The sequence below is a fragment of the Dryas octopetala genome, chromosome 1, assembly GCF_963921425.1.
Source record: "Dryas octopetala chromosome 1, drDryOcto1.1, whole genome shotgun sequence".
Taxonomy (NCBI): Eukaryota; Viridiplantae; Streptophyta; class Magnoliopsida; order Rosales; family Rosaceae; genus Dryas; species Dryas octopetala.
In genome coordinates, this window is record NC_141366.1 from 7,436,528 (window position 1) to 7,455,066 (window position 18,539).

At 35.4% G+C, this 18,539-nt stretch overlaps 1 protein-coding gene across 1 annotated transcript; it reads left to right on the forward strand.

Annotated features, from left to right (window-relative positions):
• Window positions 1–221: 221 nt before the first annotated feature.
• Window positions 222–17,150, forward strand: LOC147297202 (ABC transporter C family member 2-like). Its single transcript, XM_086252917.1, has 28 exons — window positions 222–360; window positions 1,271–1,692; window positions 1,935–2,113; window positions 2,227–2,266; window positions 3,115–3,271; window positions 3,746–3,860; window positions 3,947–4,027; window positions 4,154–4,178; window positions 4,949–5,005; window positions 5,545–5,610; window positions 6,547–6,621; window positions 7,198–7,305; window positions 8,189–8,323; window positions 8,571–8,677; window positions 8,764–8,857; window positions 9,229–9,396; window positions 10,241–10,381; window positions 10,555–10,755; window positions 11,011–11,109; window positions 11,233–11,385; window positions 11,898–12,310; window positions 12,762–12,942; window positions 13,135–13,458; window positions 13,559–14,315; window positions 15,084–15,205; window positions 15,445–15,690; window positions 15,876–16,302; window positions 16,638–17,150. Exons 2-28 carry the CDS (start codon window positions 1,360–1,362, stop codon window positions 16,733–16,735), a joined length of 4,902 nt encoding a protein of 1,633 aa, XP_086109043.1. The 5' UTR covers window positions 222–360; window positions 1,271–1,359; the 3' UTR covers window positions 16,736–17,150.
• The last annotated feature ends 1,389 nt before the right edge of the window (window positions 17,151–18,539 follow it).

Here is an 18,539-nt window from a genome sequence, read left to right on the forward strand (position 1 = left end):
GAGAGACAAAGAGAGAAGAGGAGAATGAGATAGCAGATAGCATACTTGGGTTGCATGTAAGTTTTCTATTATTATAATATTCTCTACTATTATAATATAACCACAACAAAATCTCATCGTAAGTGATGACGCACTGAACCGAGCCGAACCTTTTTTATTTTAATTAATTTTTGGGTGAAGTTTTTTATTTTAATTAATATTTATAAATAGCCATTTGGTCGTTAAAAGATAAAAAAGTTGGTCATCGGCTACCTCCACAAGAATTAGATACCGTTTTTTAGACAGAACCAATTCTTGTTTCATTCCATTACTTTCAGTCTTTCACGAGAGCTCCACTAAATACAATAAGCGCGCAAAAAGGTTAGCAATTTTCTCCATGAAAATTTGGCTTTTTTCCTCCCAGTGTTTCTGGGACCAAATGCCGGAGAGTTTTTTAGGCTTTTAATTTGTTTTTTTCTGGTTGTGTTTGTATATTTTTTGATCGGGCAAATTCTTAAACTGGTCCGACATGTATGAAGCTTTTGTTCTGTATTTTTGTTTCTTAGTTTTGAGTAAAACCAAAGTCTCTGAGGTATGAATGCCTTTTGAAATCTGAAATTTATGATTGCTGTTTTTTCTTTTCATATATATAATAACATGGTTTGGTTATCTATTTTTTTCCTTAAAGTATGTGGGTTTGGATTTAAATTTGTTATTGTATTGTTAGTTCCAGTCTAGTGCTGTGTTTGGTTACTAAGAAATGTACTACAAAAGTAAGGAGCTTAGAATCTCAAGAGTGTCAGATATTGACTGTTTGTAACTGAGAAAATAGAAGCTTTTCATATTGGAAATTTTTGTTTCTCTTCTTTGTTGGAAATACATTTTTCTGTTGGTTGAAGTGTTGAACTTTTTCTTGGATTTTTTTAATTGCTGGTGTTTTCTTTTGACCAAAAAAGAGAATGTATGATTTTTTTTTTTTCAAATTCTTTTGAAATTTGGACCATAAGCTTGCGGATAAAGCTAAAGACATTATGTTGTAATTTAAAAGTTCGGTAATTATTATTCACCCATAGAAACTTGGTGCATTGGGCTCTGTTGACGGGAGGATATAGCTTAAAAAGTTAAAACAATTAGAATTTTTACTATTTTTGTATTTCCTTTTTAAAGAGTTTTTTTATTGTTTTCTTGGGGGGGGGGGGGGGGGGGGGTGGTTGGGAGGAGGTAGTAGTTGTTGTTTATTGGATGCTTGGTTTTTCCACTTGAGGCTGAATTGAGTCTTATCATATTGCAGGAGTAGCTTACAGTGTGACTAAAAAGTTCTTAGAGTGATGGATGATGTGCTTTAAGTGAATAATTCTTTTCAAGAAGGTGATATCAAAGATGGGTTTTGATCCTTTGGATTGGTATTGTCGCCCGGTGGCCAGTGGGGTGTGGACAAAAGCAGTGGATAATGCATTTGGTGCATACACACCGTGCGCAGTTGAATCTTTAGTTGTCTCCTTTTCCCATTTGGTTCTTCTGGGTTTGTGCATCTATCGAATATGGCGGATCAAGAAGGACTTCAAAGCCCAAAGGTTCTGTTTGAAGTCTAAAGTTTATAATTATATGTTGGCATTATTGGCTGGTTTTTGTACTGCCGAGCCTTTGTTCAGGTTGATCATGGGAATTTCAGTGCTGAATTTGGATGGCCAGACTGGTGTTGCGCCATTTGAGGTTGGTTTGTTGATTTATTCTGTCATGTCTTCCCTTTCCAGTTTTGTGCTGATAACAGTAGCTTCAACTTGTATTTGTGCAAATATGAGTTGAATGCCAAATGATTTTTTTCTTTTATTCAAGGATGGGCCAATGACTACAAAAATGCACCCCCCCAAGTTTTTCTTGAGTGTAGTGGGAGCTCTTTCTGACTTGGCACTGGTTATGCTTTTCTCATTTAGTTTCATCCTTTCTTGGCACAGATGGTTTCTCTGATCATAGAGGCTCTTACTTGGTGCTCTATGCTGGTCATGGTTGGTGTGGAAACTAAGCTCTATATCCGTGAGTTTCGATGGTTTATTAGATTTGGGGTAGTTTATACTTTAGTAGGGGATGCCGTGATGCTCAATCTCATTCTTTCAGTAAGGGACTTCTACAACAGGTTTGTGAAAGATGATATGACTATTTATATTTTAATATTAAATCTTCACTCTTACATTTTTGGAGATTTGTAGTTGTGCAAGATGAACTCACAATTCTATGTAACCCTTGCAGATCTGTACTATATTTATACATTGGTGAAGTTGTTGCCCAGGTTTGTTGGCTTGCTTTCTTTTTAACTGTAGTTGTCACTGGTTATGCTTTTGTAGACCCAAGAGACTCTAAAATCATTAAACTCTGTGTACAATTGATAAAAAAAACTGTCTATTACAACCTTAAGTTTAAATTTATATAGGAAAACATATTCCTCAATTGACTAGGAAAACAATAAACCTGAGCTAACTAGGAAAACATTAAAGTAAAATTACCTTAACGACCTAATGAAATCAGGAAACTAGGCTCTAAATCCAACTAGGAACAAAAAATAGAAAGTTACTAAAAAAAAAAAAAAAAATCTTGGAAACCCTAGCAGATGCTCCTGCATCAATCCGTGTCAAGCAAGTGGTTTTCTTCCTCTGCACACACACATATTTGTCTGATGAAATATTTTTTTCTCCGGTAAGTATATAATTATATATGATATACATATTGAATAATGCAATTGAATAATAGAACTTTCCTTATGGTTGGACACATTGAATAATGCAATTATCTATTGAACCTTCTTAAAATTTAGTGTTATATTAAGGAAAGTCAAATTTGCCTGGTCATCCAGCACTGTCCTGTAAAAAAGCTATTACCTACCCATTTCTCTTTGAACTATTGTAAATTTACCCGAAATAATTAAAGGGAGGAGGCATAAGATATGGGGTGCATACATGTGTGGTTTAGTATACATATGTCCACATGTATATTAAATACAAACAGATGGCCAAGTATGTTTAAGATAAAAAGGTGGGACACACTAGTATTGTTCGATATATAGAGCTTGTTATTTATCTTTAATTAGACTGCAAATCTAATGCCAATTTGTTTTTGATATATATTTTCATTCTGATGTAGGGTTTATTTGGAATACTTTTGCTTGTTTATGTTCCAAATTTGGTTACTTACCCTGGTTATACTCCAATCCGGACTGAATCAATTGATGATGGTGCATATGAAGAACTTCCTGGAGGAGAGCAAATATGTCCGGAGAGGCATGCCAACATATTTTCAAGTATGCATAAAAATGTGATGACCTTAATGCTTGGCATTAGAAAATCTGTAGTGAATTCAGTGTTGACAAAGACACCGATATTATTACCGAATCAAACTCTTTTAGACATTCAACTTTATTATGGTCTGTTGAACCATCATAAAATGTGCTTGCTAAAGGTGATTTCAGCTGTTGTTTGTCCTTCTGTGCTAAATGCTTTATTACTACTGTTTTATGGTAAATAACTTTGATTAGAATCCATTTAAATAAATTCCGTCTAGTTTTTTTTTTTCTTGGAGAAAAGATATCAGCAGTTAGTATCACTCCAGCTCTCTTCTTCTTCACCTTATATTTTGCTTGTTGCTATTAATTTTTTATGATGCAAAGACCAAGGATCCAAGACCGTTCATAGTATTCTCAAGACTGCAGTCTGCAGCAAACCCTCTTTCTATGGCTGATTTCTCAACTCATATTTTGATTTTGTGTTTTTACCAGGAACATTATTTTCATGGATGAATCCCCTTATGAAGCTAGGCTATCAAAGACCCCTCACAGAGAAAGATGTCTGGAAATTGGATACTTGGGATCAGACTGAAACACTGAACAATAAGTGCGTGCTTGTTCTTTTCAAACATTGGTTCCCACTTAAACTAATACATCACAGTTTGCATAATAATTTTTTAACTGGCTTTCTAGGTTTCAAAGATGTTGGGCTAAGGAATCTCAAAAGCCTAAACCATGGCTTTTAAGAGCGTTGAACAGTAGCCTTGGCGGAAGGTAATTCATCAAGACCCATAGCTGACATATGAATCATTTTACACTTTCTTGTCCTTATAGCATTGTGTTTCCCGTGCATTTCTATGTACGTGCATCTCATTCATATTTTATTTGTGCTTTTAATAGGTTCTGGTGGGGAGGCTTTTGGAAGGTAATTAGCTTGTTCTCTAGATGTGACTGTTGGTTTTTTTTTTTCTTGTTGTTATAAATCATAGCACAAATCTACGCACATGAAACATGTAATAATATGCAAACTACATTACACTTTTATTTTATTTAATAAAAATGGTATATGTTTGGTAAACAACAAAACTGTTGTGTTGGTTTTTCAATTTAGCATACATGCTGGTCCCTCTGTCAGTGAGTTCCATGATTCCATTTATGATTCCTCTGATTAATACCAGAAAATTTTCAATGGTGATAATTTAGTTTCTAATTCCATGATTAGAATGTTGAAAACAACTTAGTTTGCCAGATTTTAGCATACATCAGTTCAGTTTGATTGGGAGAGGGGGAGGGGAGCTTCCCGGTCGTTGCTAACCATGCACTAGATAATTCATTTGCGGTGGGGGAGTGGTGTAGTGAGAATCGAATCCAACCATGAGGGAGATGCTCGTGGAAATAAACCCCTTGTTCACCCCTTAATAACATACATCAGTTCAGCCTGATTGGGGAGACATTTCTGTTATTTCTGGTAGTTTTTTTTTTTTTTCTCAACTCTAGAAAATCTGGGGCCATTTCCCTTTGAGAGGGATTTCTTGCCATTCGAATGCACATTGTTAGGAAAACTGATTTCTAGATACGAAGAGTTATTAGTTTTTCTGTTGTCTGAAAAGTTTTGTAGCTTGTTCAGAAATGCTTGGTAAGATTGGATATGTTGTGTTACATAACTTATTTTATTGTTTTGTTGACAACTTGTAGATTGGCAATGATCTTTCCCAATTTGTGGGGCCACTTATTTTGAATCAGCTCTTGCAGGTTTGTGTTTATTCCTATACCTCAGTGGCTATATACCCAAACATTTCTTTATGTTTCCATTGTCACATTCTACATATACAGTACTCAGTTTTGCATTTTCCAACTCAGTAGGGATAGGTATTGGTGATTGTGGCTGTGAGTGCTTGTCCAGCATGCCTGCACTCTACGTATTTGTCATAATGAACATGGCATTATTTGAACACTGATTACCATTTTGAGGTTTCCATATAAGAAATAAAGGAAACAAGGATAACAACTATCATTTGCACGACCTTAATAATCCGAAATTGTAGTCGCTCTTATGTCAGGTCTTACTACCCAATTTTTTATTTTATGTTTTCATAATGTGGATACTGGTCATAATGCATTATTTACTTTTGTTATATTTTTATTAAGAATGCTGCTATTGTGACATAATTCATGCATAGCTCTGAACTCAGAAGCAGTGTATCATAGTCTTGTAAAATGATCCATGATTGTAATTGTCATAATCCTTCTTCTAGAGAACTTAATTTAAATATTTCTTAAATTGTCTGCAGTCTATGCAACGAGGAGATCCAGCATGGATTGGTTACATCTATGCCTTCTCAATATTTGTTGGAGTGGTACGATACAAATTCTCTGTTTTATCTTTATGTTATTTATATGTGCCAAAGCACAGATTATTTTGCATAGGTAGTCTTTACTATTGCATATACTTGCATAGGTTTGCAGCTTTGGACAATTTCAAGGGATGATGCAATTACCCTGCTTGGTGAATTGGCAATAATTACTTACCTATTATAACCTGCTCCCCCTTTTTTCAAAGTTCCCTTTCTTCTAGGAAAATTACAGAAACACACCTCAGACCTTATCCTACATCCTTATTTTTAAGGGTAGGATGTGCCACTAGACCCAAAGACTATTTGCTATGTATTGAGTGCTTGCTTTAGTCTTTTAATTATGTTGGTAGAGAAAGATGCTTAGACAGAAATTTTTATCTGTTTCTTTGTGAGGGAAATTATCTAGAGCTTGTCTTCTGTCTCACTGTAAATATCTTCAAATAATACCACAGATGCAAATTCCTGTGTTTACAGAGTTAAGCGGTTTCATGTGTTTGCCAATGCTTCTTTTAATATTTTGATTATGTTGGTATTGAAGAAAGATTGCTATAGAAGGAAAATTATATCCTTGTGTTTGTGAGAAACGATCTAGTGCTTGTCTTGTAGCTTCTCTCTCACCCTTTTCTTTTGATAGGAAAAAAAAAACTTTATATCTCACCTTATATCTACAAATAATGACAGATACCTAAAGCAGGTTCATGTGGTGCTTCTGTAGTACAGTGGACTTACTTTTGGAGATTCTTGTTGTTTATCATCATATGTTTGGATGTCGATACTTACATTAGTAGCTACGTGCTTCTGCTGTGATGCATTATTTAAATATTTATTCTTGTTACTGAACTGCGATTCGCATGTCCTCATTCTGCAGCATTTTCTTTATCAATCTGGAATTGGCAAATGAAGCTGTTGCGATATCTGATTGGTGTTGTTTGCTTACAGGTTTTTGGGGTCTTATGTGAAGCTCAGTATTTTCAAAATGTCATGCGAGTTGGTTTCCGGCTACGGTCAACCTTGGTATTTTGTTTTCCCCCCTTTTATGTTTTACCAACCCCATTTTGATGCTATTAAGCTTATTCTTATTTGTCTTTGTGTCTTTTAACATGTTTATAATATTTAATTCATGCAATGTCGTTGACAAATAGCGATGAACACAAGTCCATCGGTTTGTAGGTCCTTTTACTTAGTCTGGGGTGGGTGAGGGTTGAAACTTGAAAGTTAACAGGAGATTCTTATGCTTAGTGATGTCTAGAGGTGGTGCCGATTTTTGTTTGGGCAAAGTTTCGGTTAGAAGCCGAAAATGCCAAACTCAAATTTAACCTTAGTATGTTATATATTGGGGCATTGGGACATTTAGCTGGTTAATAAAATCATTGAGTGGGTTATGGTCTTGTTACTTTCCTAATATGTATGGACTGGGGGTATCGGTTTTAGTGTTTTATGATACGGGGTTTAGCAAGTAGTATGGTCTTCTGGCTTGTCTATTTGTGCTGGAAATTATTGAACTCATAAATTTATCAAGGTATGCAAAATTTGTTAATGATCTTGTAATATCTAAATGCAAAGTGTGATTCTTTTCTCTTCTTCTTGTAGGTTGCTGCTGTATTTCGGAAATCTTTAAGGCTTACTCATGAAGCTCGAAAGAAGTTTGCATCTGGGAAAATAACCAACTTGATGACAACTGATGCTGAAGCACTTCAGGCACACTCTCTTCCCATTTTTCCTTGTGTGTGTGTGTATACATATAATGATTAGCCTCAGAATCATCTTTTGAAGACAAAAATTTATTAATCCTAATAAGTATCTCCATTTAATAGTCAACATACTGCCGTGTAAAATATTTTCTGATAATAGTATTGCTAACTGTGTAGATTATGTATATATCTAGTTAAACACAGTTTAGATTTATGTCTATGCTTTCAGACCACTGAATGTGTGGGGAGAAAAAAATGGAGATGTGAGAGAAACTAAATTATAGGCATGTGACCAAAGATTTAAAGGTGGAACAAGAGCTGTTTATATTGGAGGTGGATGAGAAACTATTAGGTGGAGCAATTTAAGTTACAGAGAGGAATAGAGTAAAGAGTTACAATATATCTTTTAGTAAATTGACTACTAAAAGATGATACCAAAAATTGTGATTATGAAATACATTTTTATTAATGATGATGTGTGAAAATCAATTATCTAATTACAGATTAATATTGCAACTTCCTGGTTTGTTTCCTATCAGACGATAGTAAAAGCCCTGAATAAGCGATTGGAGCCACACTTATCTGGAAACTTTATCACAGAACATAAGATGTTATTTTTCTTTCTCTGGACTTATTGTCTACTCAAGATTAGTTACCCAAAAGGAGGTTTGGGCTTATCTCATCTTTTTCAAATTATACACAGGCAATGACAAACAAATAGGAATGCAGTAATGCACTAATGATTTAACTTGATGTAATGTGTTTTTCCTTTGTTTTATTTTATATGATTTTATTCTTTTTTTATTTTTTTTGGGATTAGAAGCACATTTGGCTCTCTAAATATTTGCAGAAGTGCCTTAATGGTTAATTTTTGTTGTTTCCTTGCACAGCAAATATCCCAATCTCTTCACACTTTGTGGTCAGCTCCATTTCGGATCACTATCTCCATGGTTCTCCTTTATCAGCAGTTGGGCGTTGCTTCACTACTTGGTTCAGTTATGTTAGTTTTTCTGTTCCCCCTACAGGTAAAAGAGTTACTTCATTTGTTTTTTCATTTTACATTAAAAACTACATTAATATCACACCAATTATACTTAAAAATGAAAGAATTCTGACTAGTAACTACATTAATATCACATTAGTTGTGTGTCTGTGTGTGATGACTAGTGACCAGTAACTGCATTAATTTTGTTTTATGTATGTGCATCTTATATATGTTTATATCTCCTATCAATTTGATTTGTTTTGATCTTTGTGATTTACTTGGAACAGACATTTGTGATAAGCAAAATGAAGAAATTGTCTAAGGAGGGGTTGCAACGTACAGACAAGAGAATTGGCCTCATGAATGAAATTTTGGCTGCAATGGACACTGTGAAGTATGACTTAATTCTGGTGATATGCCTACTTTATGTTAGGGGACTTATATTGACTGTTTTCATTGTCTATTTTTCAAATTGCTCAGATGTTATGCATGGGAGAGTAGTTTCCAATCCAAGGTACAAAGTGTTCGAACTGAGGAACTGTTCTGGTTTCGAAAAGCATCACTACTAGGAGCGGTATGGCGTTGAACTTTTTCTGAAATTTCTTTCTTACCATATGAACAATGCATAAAGTACTAGCATGAGGTTATGATGTTACTTATATAATTGTTGTGTAATATATGACCTTCTAATATCTCTTTTATAGAAGTTCCTGTTTTTTTATAAAAGAAAACCTCTTTTGATGTCATATAGTTTTGACATCCCATCAGAATACCACAGTTGTTTACTAAAGTATATATTTTGCATGATGTTATATTAATCATGACCTGTCAAGTTTTTCTGATTTATGTGCATATATTCAGATTCATCAATATAGATGTTAATAAAGTTAACTGCATCAACATTTGTAGCTTTTGTTTTCCCTGACTCTTTCCCTTGTTTTGCAGTGTAATGGATTTTTACTAAATAGCATCCCAGTTATAGTCACTGTGATTTCATTTGGATTGTTCACATTGCTTGGGGGGGATCTTACACCTGCAAGGGCATTTACATCACTCTCTCTATTTGCTGTGCTTCGATTTCCCCTATTCATGCTTCCTAATATAATAACCCAGGTTCCGGCTTCTTTCTTAGTCATGTACCTGTTATAGCCTCATTACTGCTGTTATATTTTACATTACATTTTAGCATGTCGAGAGGATGGATAATTATTGTCATTGTTTACTGCTTATTTTGTATGAATAGTAGCTTATATTGCTCAGGTTCCACCTTTGTTTGTATTCTGTTTGCTTTTAATGAAAGTTTCTCGTTTCCTATAAAATAAAAAAAAATTGCTCAGGTTCCATGAATGGAGAGATTTTAGGAAGATAATTATCTATTAATCTCCAATAAAGAAAATTTTTGTATTTCTTATAGTATTTTAATTTTGGTACTATGGCTTTCATAGTTTTAGAATGAGTATGATCTTGTGTTAGTTTCAGTGGATTGTATTTGTTTTTTTGGATAAGAAACATAAACTTTTATTAAAAAAGAAGTTTTTTATTTTTTCTTTTGGGTAAGAAGCACAAGATTTTGTTAAAAAAGAAGAAAAACAACAAGGATGGACAAGGAGTCCATCACAGGCAGACCTTGTTGGCCCGAATACCCAGATATTTTTTCTCTTAGACATTGATTGTGGTTCAAAATTTGGGTTTTTATAGAAGACAATTCAAATTTTTGGGTTATGTATATGCAAGAATATTTCAGTATTTTAAAATCCTGTTAGTTCTTTTGTGTCAAAAAATTATTGCCAATGCTCTGAATAGCCTATTTGGCAATATTTTGGCATCTTAAGCATTAAGAACACTGTTTTATTTTCATCTTCCTTATTAAATAATAAAAAAAATGTTGTTTGTGTACTGACTTTGTGAAACTGCTTGCATGGTTTCTTCTACTTCTAATGTTCCTTCAATTTGACAGGTGGTTAATGCTAATGTATCCTTAAAGCGCCTCGAGGAGCTACTTTTGGCTGAAGAGAGAGTCCTTCTGCCAAATCCTCCTCTTGATCCAGGACTGCCAGCCATCTCAATTAAGAATGGACACTTTTCTTGGGATTCAAAGGTCTCAATGATGCCTTCTGTTTTACCAGGCCTGGAATCCTGGTGTTGTCATGAATTGTTTCTTAGTAATGACATGGCTTGCTTATACTTGGGAATATTAAAAAATCGTGTTATTTCGTTTTGCATTTTCTCTGTGAAAACAGCCCTTGAAATATTTATATGCTTTTCCTTCAGGCAGAGAGGCCCGCACTGTCAAATATTAATTTGGATATCCCTGTTGGGTGCTTGGTAGCAATTGTTGGCAGTACTGGTGAAGGAAAGACATCACTTATTTCTGCAATGATAGGGGAGCTTCCTCCAGTAGCAGACACGAGTGTTGTAATGAGAGGAATGGTTGCTTATGTTCCCCAAGTTTCATGGATTTTTAACGCATCTGTAAGTGGCAGCATGCCTATCTATTGTATTTATGTCTTTCAAATAAGTATTTTTTTGAATAAAATTTTTGTTTCTTCTGAAAAAAAGAATTTGTTTGAATTTAATGATCTAAAGAACCATGAGATTGGAAACTTCCTGGCATGACTGGTACTTGTTCTAGTTGTCTTGGATGTAGTTAAACCTTGGGTATTAAATTAATTACAATGCAATCTACTTGTTTGTGCAAATTGTGACTTTTAGAGTTTATGTTTGCAGGTACGTGACAACATTTTATTTGGATCTTTCTTTGAATCTGCAAGATATGAGAAAGCAATTGATGTGACTGCATTGCGGCATGACCTTGACTTATTGCATGTAAGTGCTCTTAGAAATTTTTATTTTGCTGCTATTCCCTATAGTACATTGTGCAAACTTCCCATGTTACCTAACAATTTATGGGCCTAAATTTCTCACTCGTCTCACATGCTGAATAATTAGGGTGGTGATCTGACCGAGATTGGTGAAAGAGGAGTGAATATTAGTGGTGGGCAGAAGCAAAGAGTCTCTATGGCTAGGGCTGTCTACTCTAATTCTGATGTCTATATTTTTGATGATCCCTTGAGTGCTCTGGATGCTCATGTGGCTCGACAGGTTATTGTTTCTTATCTAACTCTAGTGGTTTCACTTTAGAAGCAGTTATCCATGTTGCTTCTACATTCTACTCCTAAGCATAACATTTAATATGTGATCATGTTGGTTAGCATGTCCTCATGTGTTTCTGCAAACAATTTTTAGGTCAACTGTGCAGTATTTCAGATAATTAGACATGCCTTTATTTATGCATTTGTGTTTGCAGATCAGTATATACTTTTTGATAAATTCATGAGTTAATCCAGTTGAAACTACTAGTATCGTTGTAAATTCTTTCTCATATGCCTATGATAAAGCCTATGAAAACTTCTTTAGAGGGATACCAAATAAATAAATGCACATATCTTTTCTTTTGTGTGTGTGTGTTTTCCTTTTTAACTAGGTTATATCTAACACTTTACTTACATGCACTATCTCTTGCTTCTGAAAGTTGCTTTTAAATTGTTCTTTGTATATGGCCAAAAAATTTGTCCTTTTTTATACTTGTCTTATTTGTGCTATTTATCATCCAGGTTTTTGATAAATGCATCAGGGGAGAATTAAGAGGGAAAACCAGGGTTCTTGTTACAAATCAGCTGCATTTTCTTTCACAAGTTGATAGAATCATACTGGTCCATGAAGGTATGGTGAAAGAAGAGGGAACATTTGAGGAGCTTTCCAATAATGGCATGCTGTTCAAAAAGCTAATGGAAAATGCGGGAAAGATGGAAGAGTATGTGGAAGAAAAAGAAGATAGTGAAACCATTGATCAGAATGGTGAAACAAGTGATCATAACAATGCCTCTTCAAAACCTATTGCCAATGGGGTGGTTAATAATATGCCAAAAAATGAAAGCCATGCGAATAAACGAAAAGAAGGAAAATCTGTTCTTATCAAACAAGAAGAACGGGAAACAGGTGTTGTCAGTTGGAATGTTTTGGTGAGGTAAATGTCACATTATCTTCATGCTTCCAATTGTATCGCCACATATGTGCAACTTCTCCTTTCTGATTCTGATTGATATCAATAACATACAAGAAGACAAATTTGTTCCTACAAGAGGAATAGATAAACCATATAGTCCTAAGCAATCTGAACTTTAAATTAATTATATTACAAAAAAAGAACTTTAAATTAATTATAATTTACACCTATAATCACAGTTGACCTTCGCAAATAGATGCATTGCTATTACATAACAGTAGATGTATAAGAATGCTTTGCTATAAATTTGCAGTTGACCTTCGGTAAAAGTAGCGAATATTGCATGGCATTATGCTCTAAATTGGCAGTCTTCCAAACTCCTACCTGTATGATGAAATTATCTGTTTGCTCTCTTTGTACAGCATTTTCTTGACATGACATTCTTTAAATGTGTAATTTTCTTTTTGTCCAGGTATAAGAATGCGTTGGGAGGCTTGTGGGTGGTTATCATACTCTTTTCATGCTATTTTTTAACTGAGATTCTACGAGTTTCAAGTAGCACATGGTTGAGTCATTGGACTGATCAAGGCATAACAGGGAAATATGACCCTGGTTTCTACAATCTAATATATGCAGTTCTATCATTTGGTCAGGTAAGAATAGGTTACAGTTAAAAATGGATTGGTTTAAGGTTTGGTGTACAAGTTTCTATCAACTATTTCATGGGAAACGTTGCATTGTGTCTTGTATAGAGTAGCTTGTTATTTTCTCATTATTCTGAGAAGCTTGAAGTACTTTTACCATGAATATTGTGATGATATTGCTATTACATTTCTTGGTTTCAGGTTATGGTGACACTGCTAAACTCTTATTGGTTGATTATTTCTAGTCTTTATGCTGCCAGGAGGTTGCATGATGCCATGCTTGGCTCCATATTAAGAGCTCCAATGGTCTTCTTCCACACCAATCCCCTTGGACGGATCATCAATAGGTTTGCGAAGGATCTTGGAGACATTGATCGGAATGTTGCTCCATTTGTTAATATGTTTCTGGGACAAGTGTCTCAGCTCTTTTCTACTTTCGTCTTGATAGGGATTGTGAGCACTATGTCCTTGTGGGCCATTCTGCCCCTTTTGGTTTTATTTTATGCTGCCTATCTATACTATCAGGTATGTCAAATCATCCACTGATTTCATGTTTGACATACTTTTGGGACTTGAAGTTTGTATTTTTCTAATATCATCTATATTTTTTTTCTTCTTGGGGTAGAGCATGGCCCGTGAAGTGAAGCGTTTGGACTCCATAAGCAGATCCCCTGTTTATGCACAATTTGGAGAAGCATTAAATGGCATGTCAACTATACGTGCATATCAGGCTTATGATCGGATGGCAGACGTTAATGGAAAATCTGTGGACAATAATATCAGATTCACACTGGTGAACATGAGTGGAAACCGCTGGCTTGGAATCCGTTTGGAGACATTGGGAGGCCTCATGATATGGTTTACAGCTACCTTTGCTGTTTTGCAGAATGGAAGGGCAGAGAACCAGAAGGAATTTGCATCCACTATGGGTCTCCTTCTTAGTTATGCGCTTAATATTACAAGTTTAATGACTGGTGTACTGAGACTTGCAAGTCTGGCTGAGAATAGCTTAAATGCTGTTGAGCGGGCTGGTACATACATAGATTTGCCTTCAGAGGCTCCAGCTATAATTGAGGGCAACCGGCCCCCTCCAGGATGGCCTTCATCTGGATCTATTAAGTTTGAGGATGTTGTTCTACGTTATAGACCTGAACTTCCTCCAGTTTTGCATGAGTTGTCTTTTGCTGTTTCTCCAAGTGCCAAGGTCGGAATTGTTGGAAGGACTGGGGCAGGGAAGTCCAGCATGCTGAATGCTTTATTCCGGATTGTTGAACTAGAAAGAGGAAGGATTCTGATTGATGATTGTGATATCGCTAAGTTTGGACTAACAGATCTACGGAAAGTTCTTGGTATTATACCGCAGTCACCAGTTCTTTTTTCAGGTACACAATTCTAGTCATTGTTTTAGTTGGGATTATAGTTGATTCTGTTGTTTATCCTTTTCTTTGATTAGATGTGATGACGCAGTAGACAAGATACAATAATTGCACAAACAATTACAGTAGTGAAGAATTAATGTAGGAACACTAAATCTTAGAGAATAAGAAAAGTTGAATTTAGCATCAACTATTTATAAGTAGTTTATTCTTTGAGAGGTATAAAAACTGAAAATTTATCTTTGGGGAGGAGGATTCGAACTTGGGACCTTTTCCAAAATTGGGAAGAGAAATACCGCTAGACCACAAGCTAGTTGGTATAAAAAGTGAAAATTTATGATATATACGAAAAAGGACTACAAGAGAAACCACATGTAGTTCCTGGATGAGGAATGCTATGTGCAGCTGCATCAGATATAATGGTCCAATCCCAATTTTCCATCCACTGAATGCATGGCCCTGCTATTTGCAGGGCATGAATGGGATCGGTATTCAGTGCATGAATGGCTTAAATTCCGCAAATTTGATTGACAATAACTTCTTCTTGGATTCATGTAAACAACACTGCATTTCTGAAGTTTGTGTTTTCCTTAGTGATTATTACTCATTATTAGCATATGCAGCTTACCTTCCAACTGTCACGTTGCCCCAAGAAGCTATAATATTAGTCCGGAGCAATAAGAAATTCTTCCCTTTCAAAGTTGATATGTTTTAGTTGACAATATATTTGTATAGCATTTTATTCTAATGGTCCTCTTGTTCTATTTTTCCTAGGAACTGTGAGATTTAATCTTGATCCTTTTCAAGAACATAATGATGCTGACCTCTGGGAAGCTTTAGAGAGGGCACATTTGAAGGATGCCATCAGGAGGAATTCTTTGGGGTTAGATGCTGAGGTACATGCTCAACTTTGCTTTACTTGATGTCTATAGACTTGGGTATGATTGTGAATAGGCCATTCAGGGGTAATAATTGAAGTCATATAATTTTTTGGTGAGTTGAAGCCCATATATTCAGTAATCCATTTGGTTTGGACTGCCATTGATTCCCTAATTACAATAGGTTCTTCCTCATTGATACCCTAATTAAAATAGTACCCTCATCTCTAAAGTAACCTTCCTTGTGATATGTCTAGGTCTCGGAGGCAGGCGAGAATTTCAGTGTTGGACAGCGGCAACTATTAAGTCTTGCTCGAGCGCTGTTGCGGAGGTCAAAAATACTCGTTCTTGATGAAGCAACTGCAGCTGTTGATGTCAGAACTGATGCTCTTATTCAAAAAACTATTCGTGAAGAATTTAAATCCTGTACAATGCTCATTATTGCTCATCGTCTAAATACCATCATTGACTGTGACCGAATCCTTTTGCTTGATGCTGGTCGGGTATGCTTCAATTCAGAGTTCTTCAAGCTCAATGCTTTTCTGTTGATATCTTAGGAGAAATACCATCATGAAGAGATTATGAACTTTTCTATCTCTAAAGGATCCGTACTGCAAATTTGAATCTTGGGGATCTGCATGAGATTTTGATTCATTCTTTTGTTGATAGCAAAATTTCTGTTTCCCAGGTCCGAGAATATGATACTCCAGAGCACCTGTTGTCAAATGAAGGAAGCGCTTTCTCCAAAATGGTACAAAGTACAGGCTCAGCAAATGCTCAATATTTACGAAGCTTGGTACTTGGAGGGGAAGGAGAAAACAGGTCAGGGAGAGAAGAGAACAAGCAACTTGATGGACAGAGGAGATGGGTGGCCTCTTCTCGCTGGGCTGCGGCTGCCCAGTTTGCTGTTGCTGTTACCCTCACTTCATCACAGAATGACCTTCAACGGTTGGAAATCGAAGATGAAAACAGTATCCTCAAGAAGACGAAGGATGCAGTGATAACTCTTCGAGGAGTTTTGGAAGGGAAGCATGATAAGGCGATTGAAGAGTCTCTTGATCAATACCAGATCTCTAGAGATGGGTGGTGGTCAGCTCTCTACAGAATGATTGAAGGTACTGTGTGACTCCTGTTGCATTACTTGACCCACATTAGTTCCGCACGTGATCTTAATGGATGCATAAATGTGAAAAAGTTTTCATGTATCTTAATTCTTCCCATTCTTTTGTCTGGTTTCATTTTTCTTCCTCAAAAATGTAGTTTTTTTTTTTTTTTTTTAATTTTTGGAGGGAGGAGTCCTTTATGATTAATTGCATAGTGATTCATCATCTGCTTTTGATTCTTTTTGCCTAGAAATGTTGTGGTTCGGGATATCTTAATAGGTTCATGACTGAATGTTCCTATCTGCTTTGAAAATTTGATCCAAGTCTAAATAATTTGTTTCCTCCAGGTCTTGCTGTGATGGGCAGGTTGGCTAGGAGTAGGCTTCAGCAGTCAGAATATGGTTTTGAAGACAGATCAATTGATTGGGACCATGCTGACATGTAGGAAAACTGTCTCTCGGGTTTAATGATGAAGTTTCATACCAATCTTACTATGGTCTCTAGTTTTTGTAATTTAGCTTCTACCCTTCAAAAACTGTAATTTTTCCAGTGGCTTTATATAATGAGGGTGATAGACACAGGAGATTCTAAGGTGTCACTGCTATTTTGTAAATGTTTTCTGGGGACTAGGATCTGGCAATAAATGGGTCTTACGTGAAATTCATACATGGCAAAACTTAAAGGATGACCTGGTGCTTCAGATCACCACCATATCCTGTTATGTGAGTTTAGGCAATGGAAAATCCTAGGAATATAGATTGTCCAGTGTGAACCAACAATGAGATTTAAATGCTTATGCATGTGCTTCCCCAAGTGCAATGGCTCAAATGTTATATGTTTACGAGCCAACTTTTAAGGCATTGTTTCTGCAATAATTTTTCTTTCGACAACAATTTGGTCTCTGTCTGTGTTTGGAAAATTGTAAAATTTTCCTGCAAAAAGGGTTAAAAAAGAAATCACGATGCAAAAATTGAAATTTCATTTTTCGTTTCTTTCATGTGTATAAGAGCAGACTGCATTGCTGCGTGTCAATGATACAACAATTACCAACTTCGAATTGCCCATTCCTAGATTAAAAAAAAAAGGAAAAAGAAAAAAAAAGACAGGAGTTTATTTATTTTCCACGAATTTCAGGGTGGTTTGGCTGTTTTTTTTTTTTTTTTTTTTTTTTCAGAAAAACTTCCGTGCCCTCTAGGAAGGAAAATAGCTTAAACTCACACCGTCTAAACTCACATGACATAGTGAGAGTATTAAATATAAACATTTAAGAAATCACTAATATTTGAAAATTAGTAAATTAATGTCACTCTTTTAAATGTCTTTTTTTTTTGCCAACACTCTTTTAATGTCTAATTTCAAAAAAATGTTGAGAGTATTTCATATTTAAGAATGTAAATCTCTGTCTTACAAATATAAAATGTCATGAACTTGAGTAGTTGGGTGTAAGGAAGTAATTCTGTAATTCTATGGGCTTTTTAATTGGGCTATTCCAACAATTGAAAAAAAAAATTATATATATATATTAATAAAGAATTTATTTTGTGAAATATTTAATTAATTTATTGAAGAGAGACTACAGCGAAATAACTACTTTTCGATCCAGGCTAATACTAGTCCAAGTCCGAACTTTTTACTTATATTGCTAATACTGCAGACCTAAAAAGAAAAAGAGAAAAAGCTACGGCCGCTGATCTACAATGACACGTAGTCACAATAAAATAATTTTCTGGTCCACCGATGATAGACCCCAAGTCTCTCCAAAAGTCCAAATTACTCCAATTATTACTTAATAATATTCTCGCGTATAGAGTCATGACTCATGCCTCCTCGTGACTGCAACATATCATACTCATAAATTCAGAATGCCAAATTGCCAATAGAGTAAGCTGTGACTTGTGAGGGGTATCAAATCAAGTAATCAACAAATATGTGGTTTTCATGGCCAAAAAACAAAAAAAAAACAAATATGTGGTTCCAAATCCCCGCCATTCTTTATATTTGATAAACAACAAGAATTATGGTGTGCAGGACCAGCCAAAAGTAGAGAGGTCACTCAGAGTCAGAGCTGATACCTCTCCTGTCGTTGTATACTTTGTTAAACTTCACATTCTTGAGTTGCTAATCTCTTTCATGCCGTTTTCCTGATAAACAGTGTGGTCTTCGTAACGACGTAATCCGTGACGTGTGCAATGAGTCCTTTTCCTGTAGAAACTCTTGCCTATGTTTCATTCATTTACACTTGTAGTAGA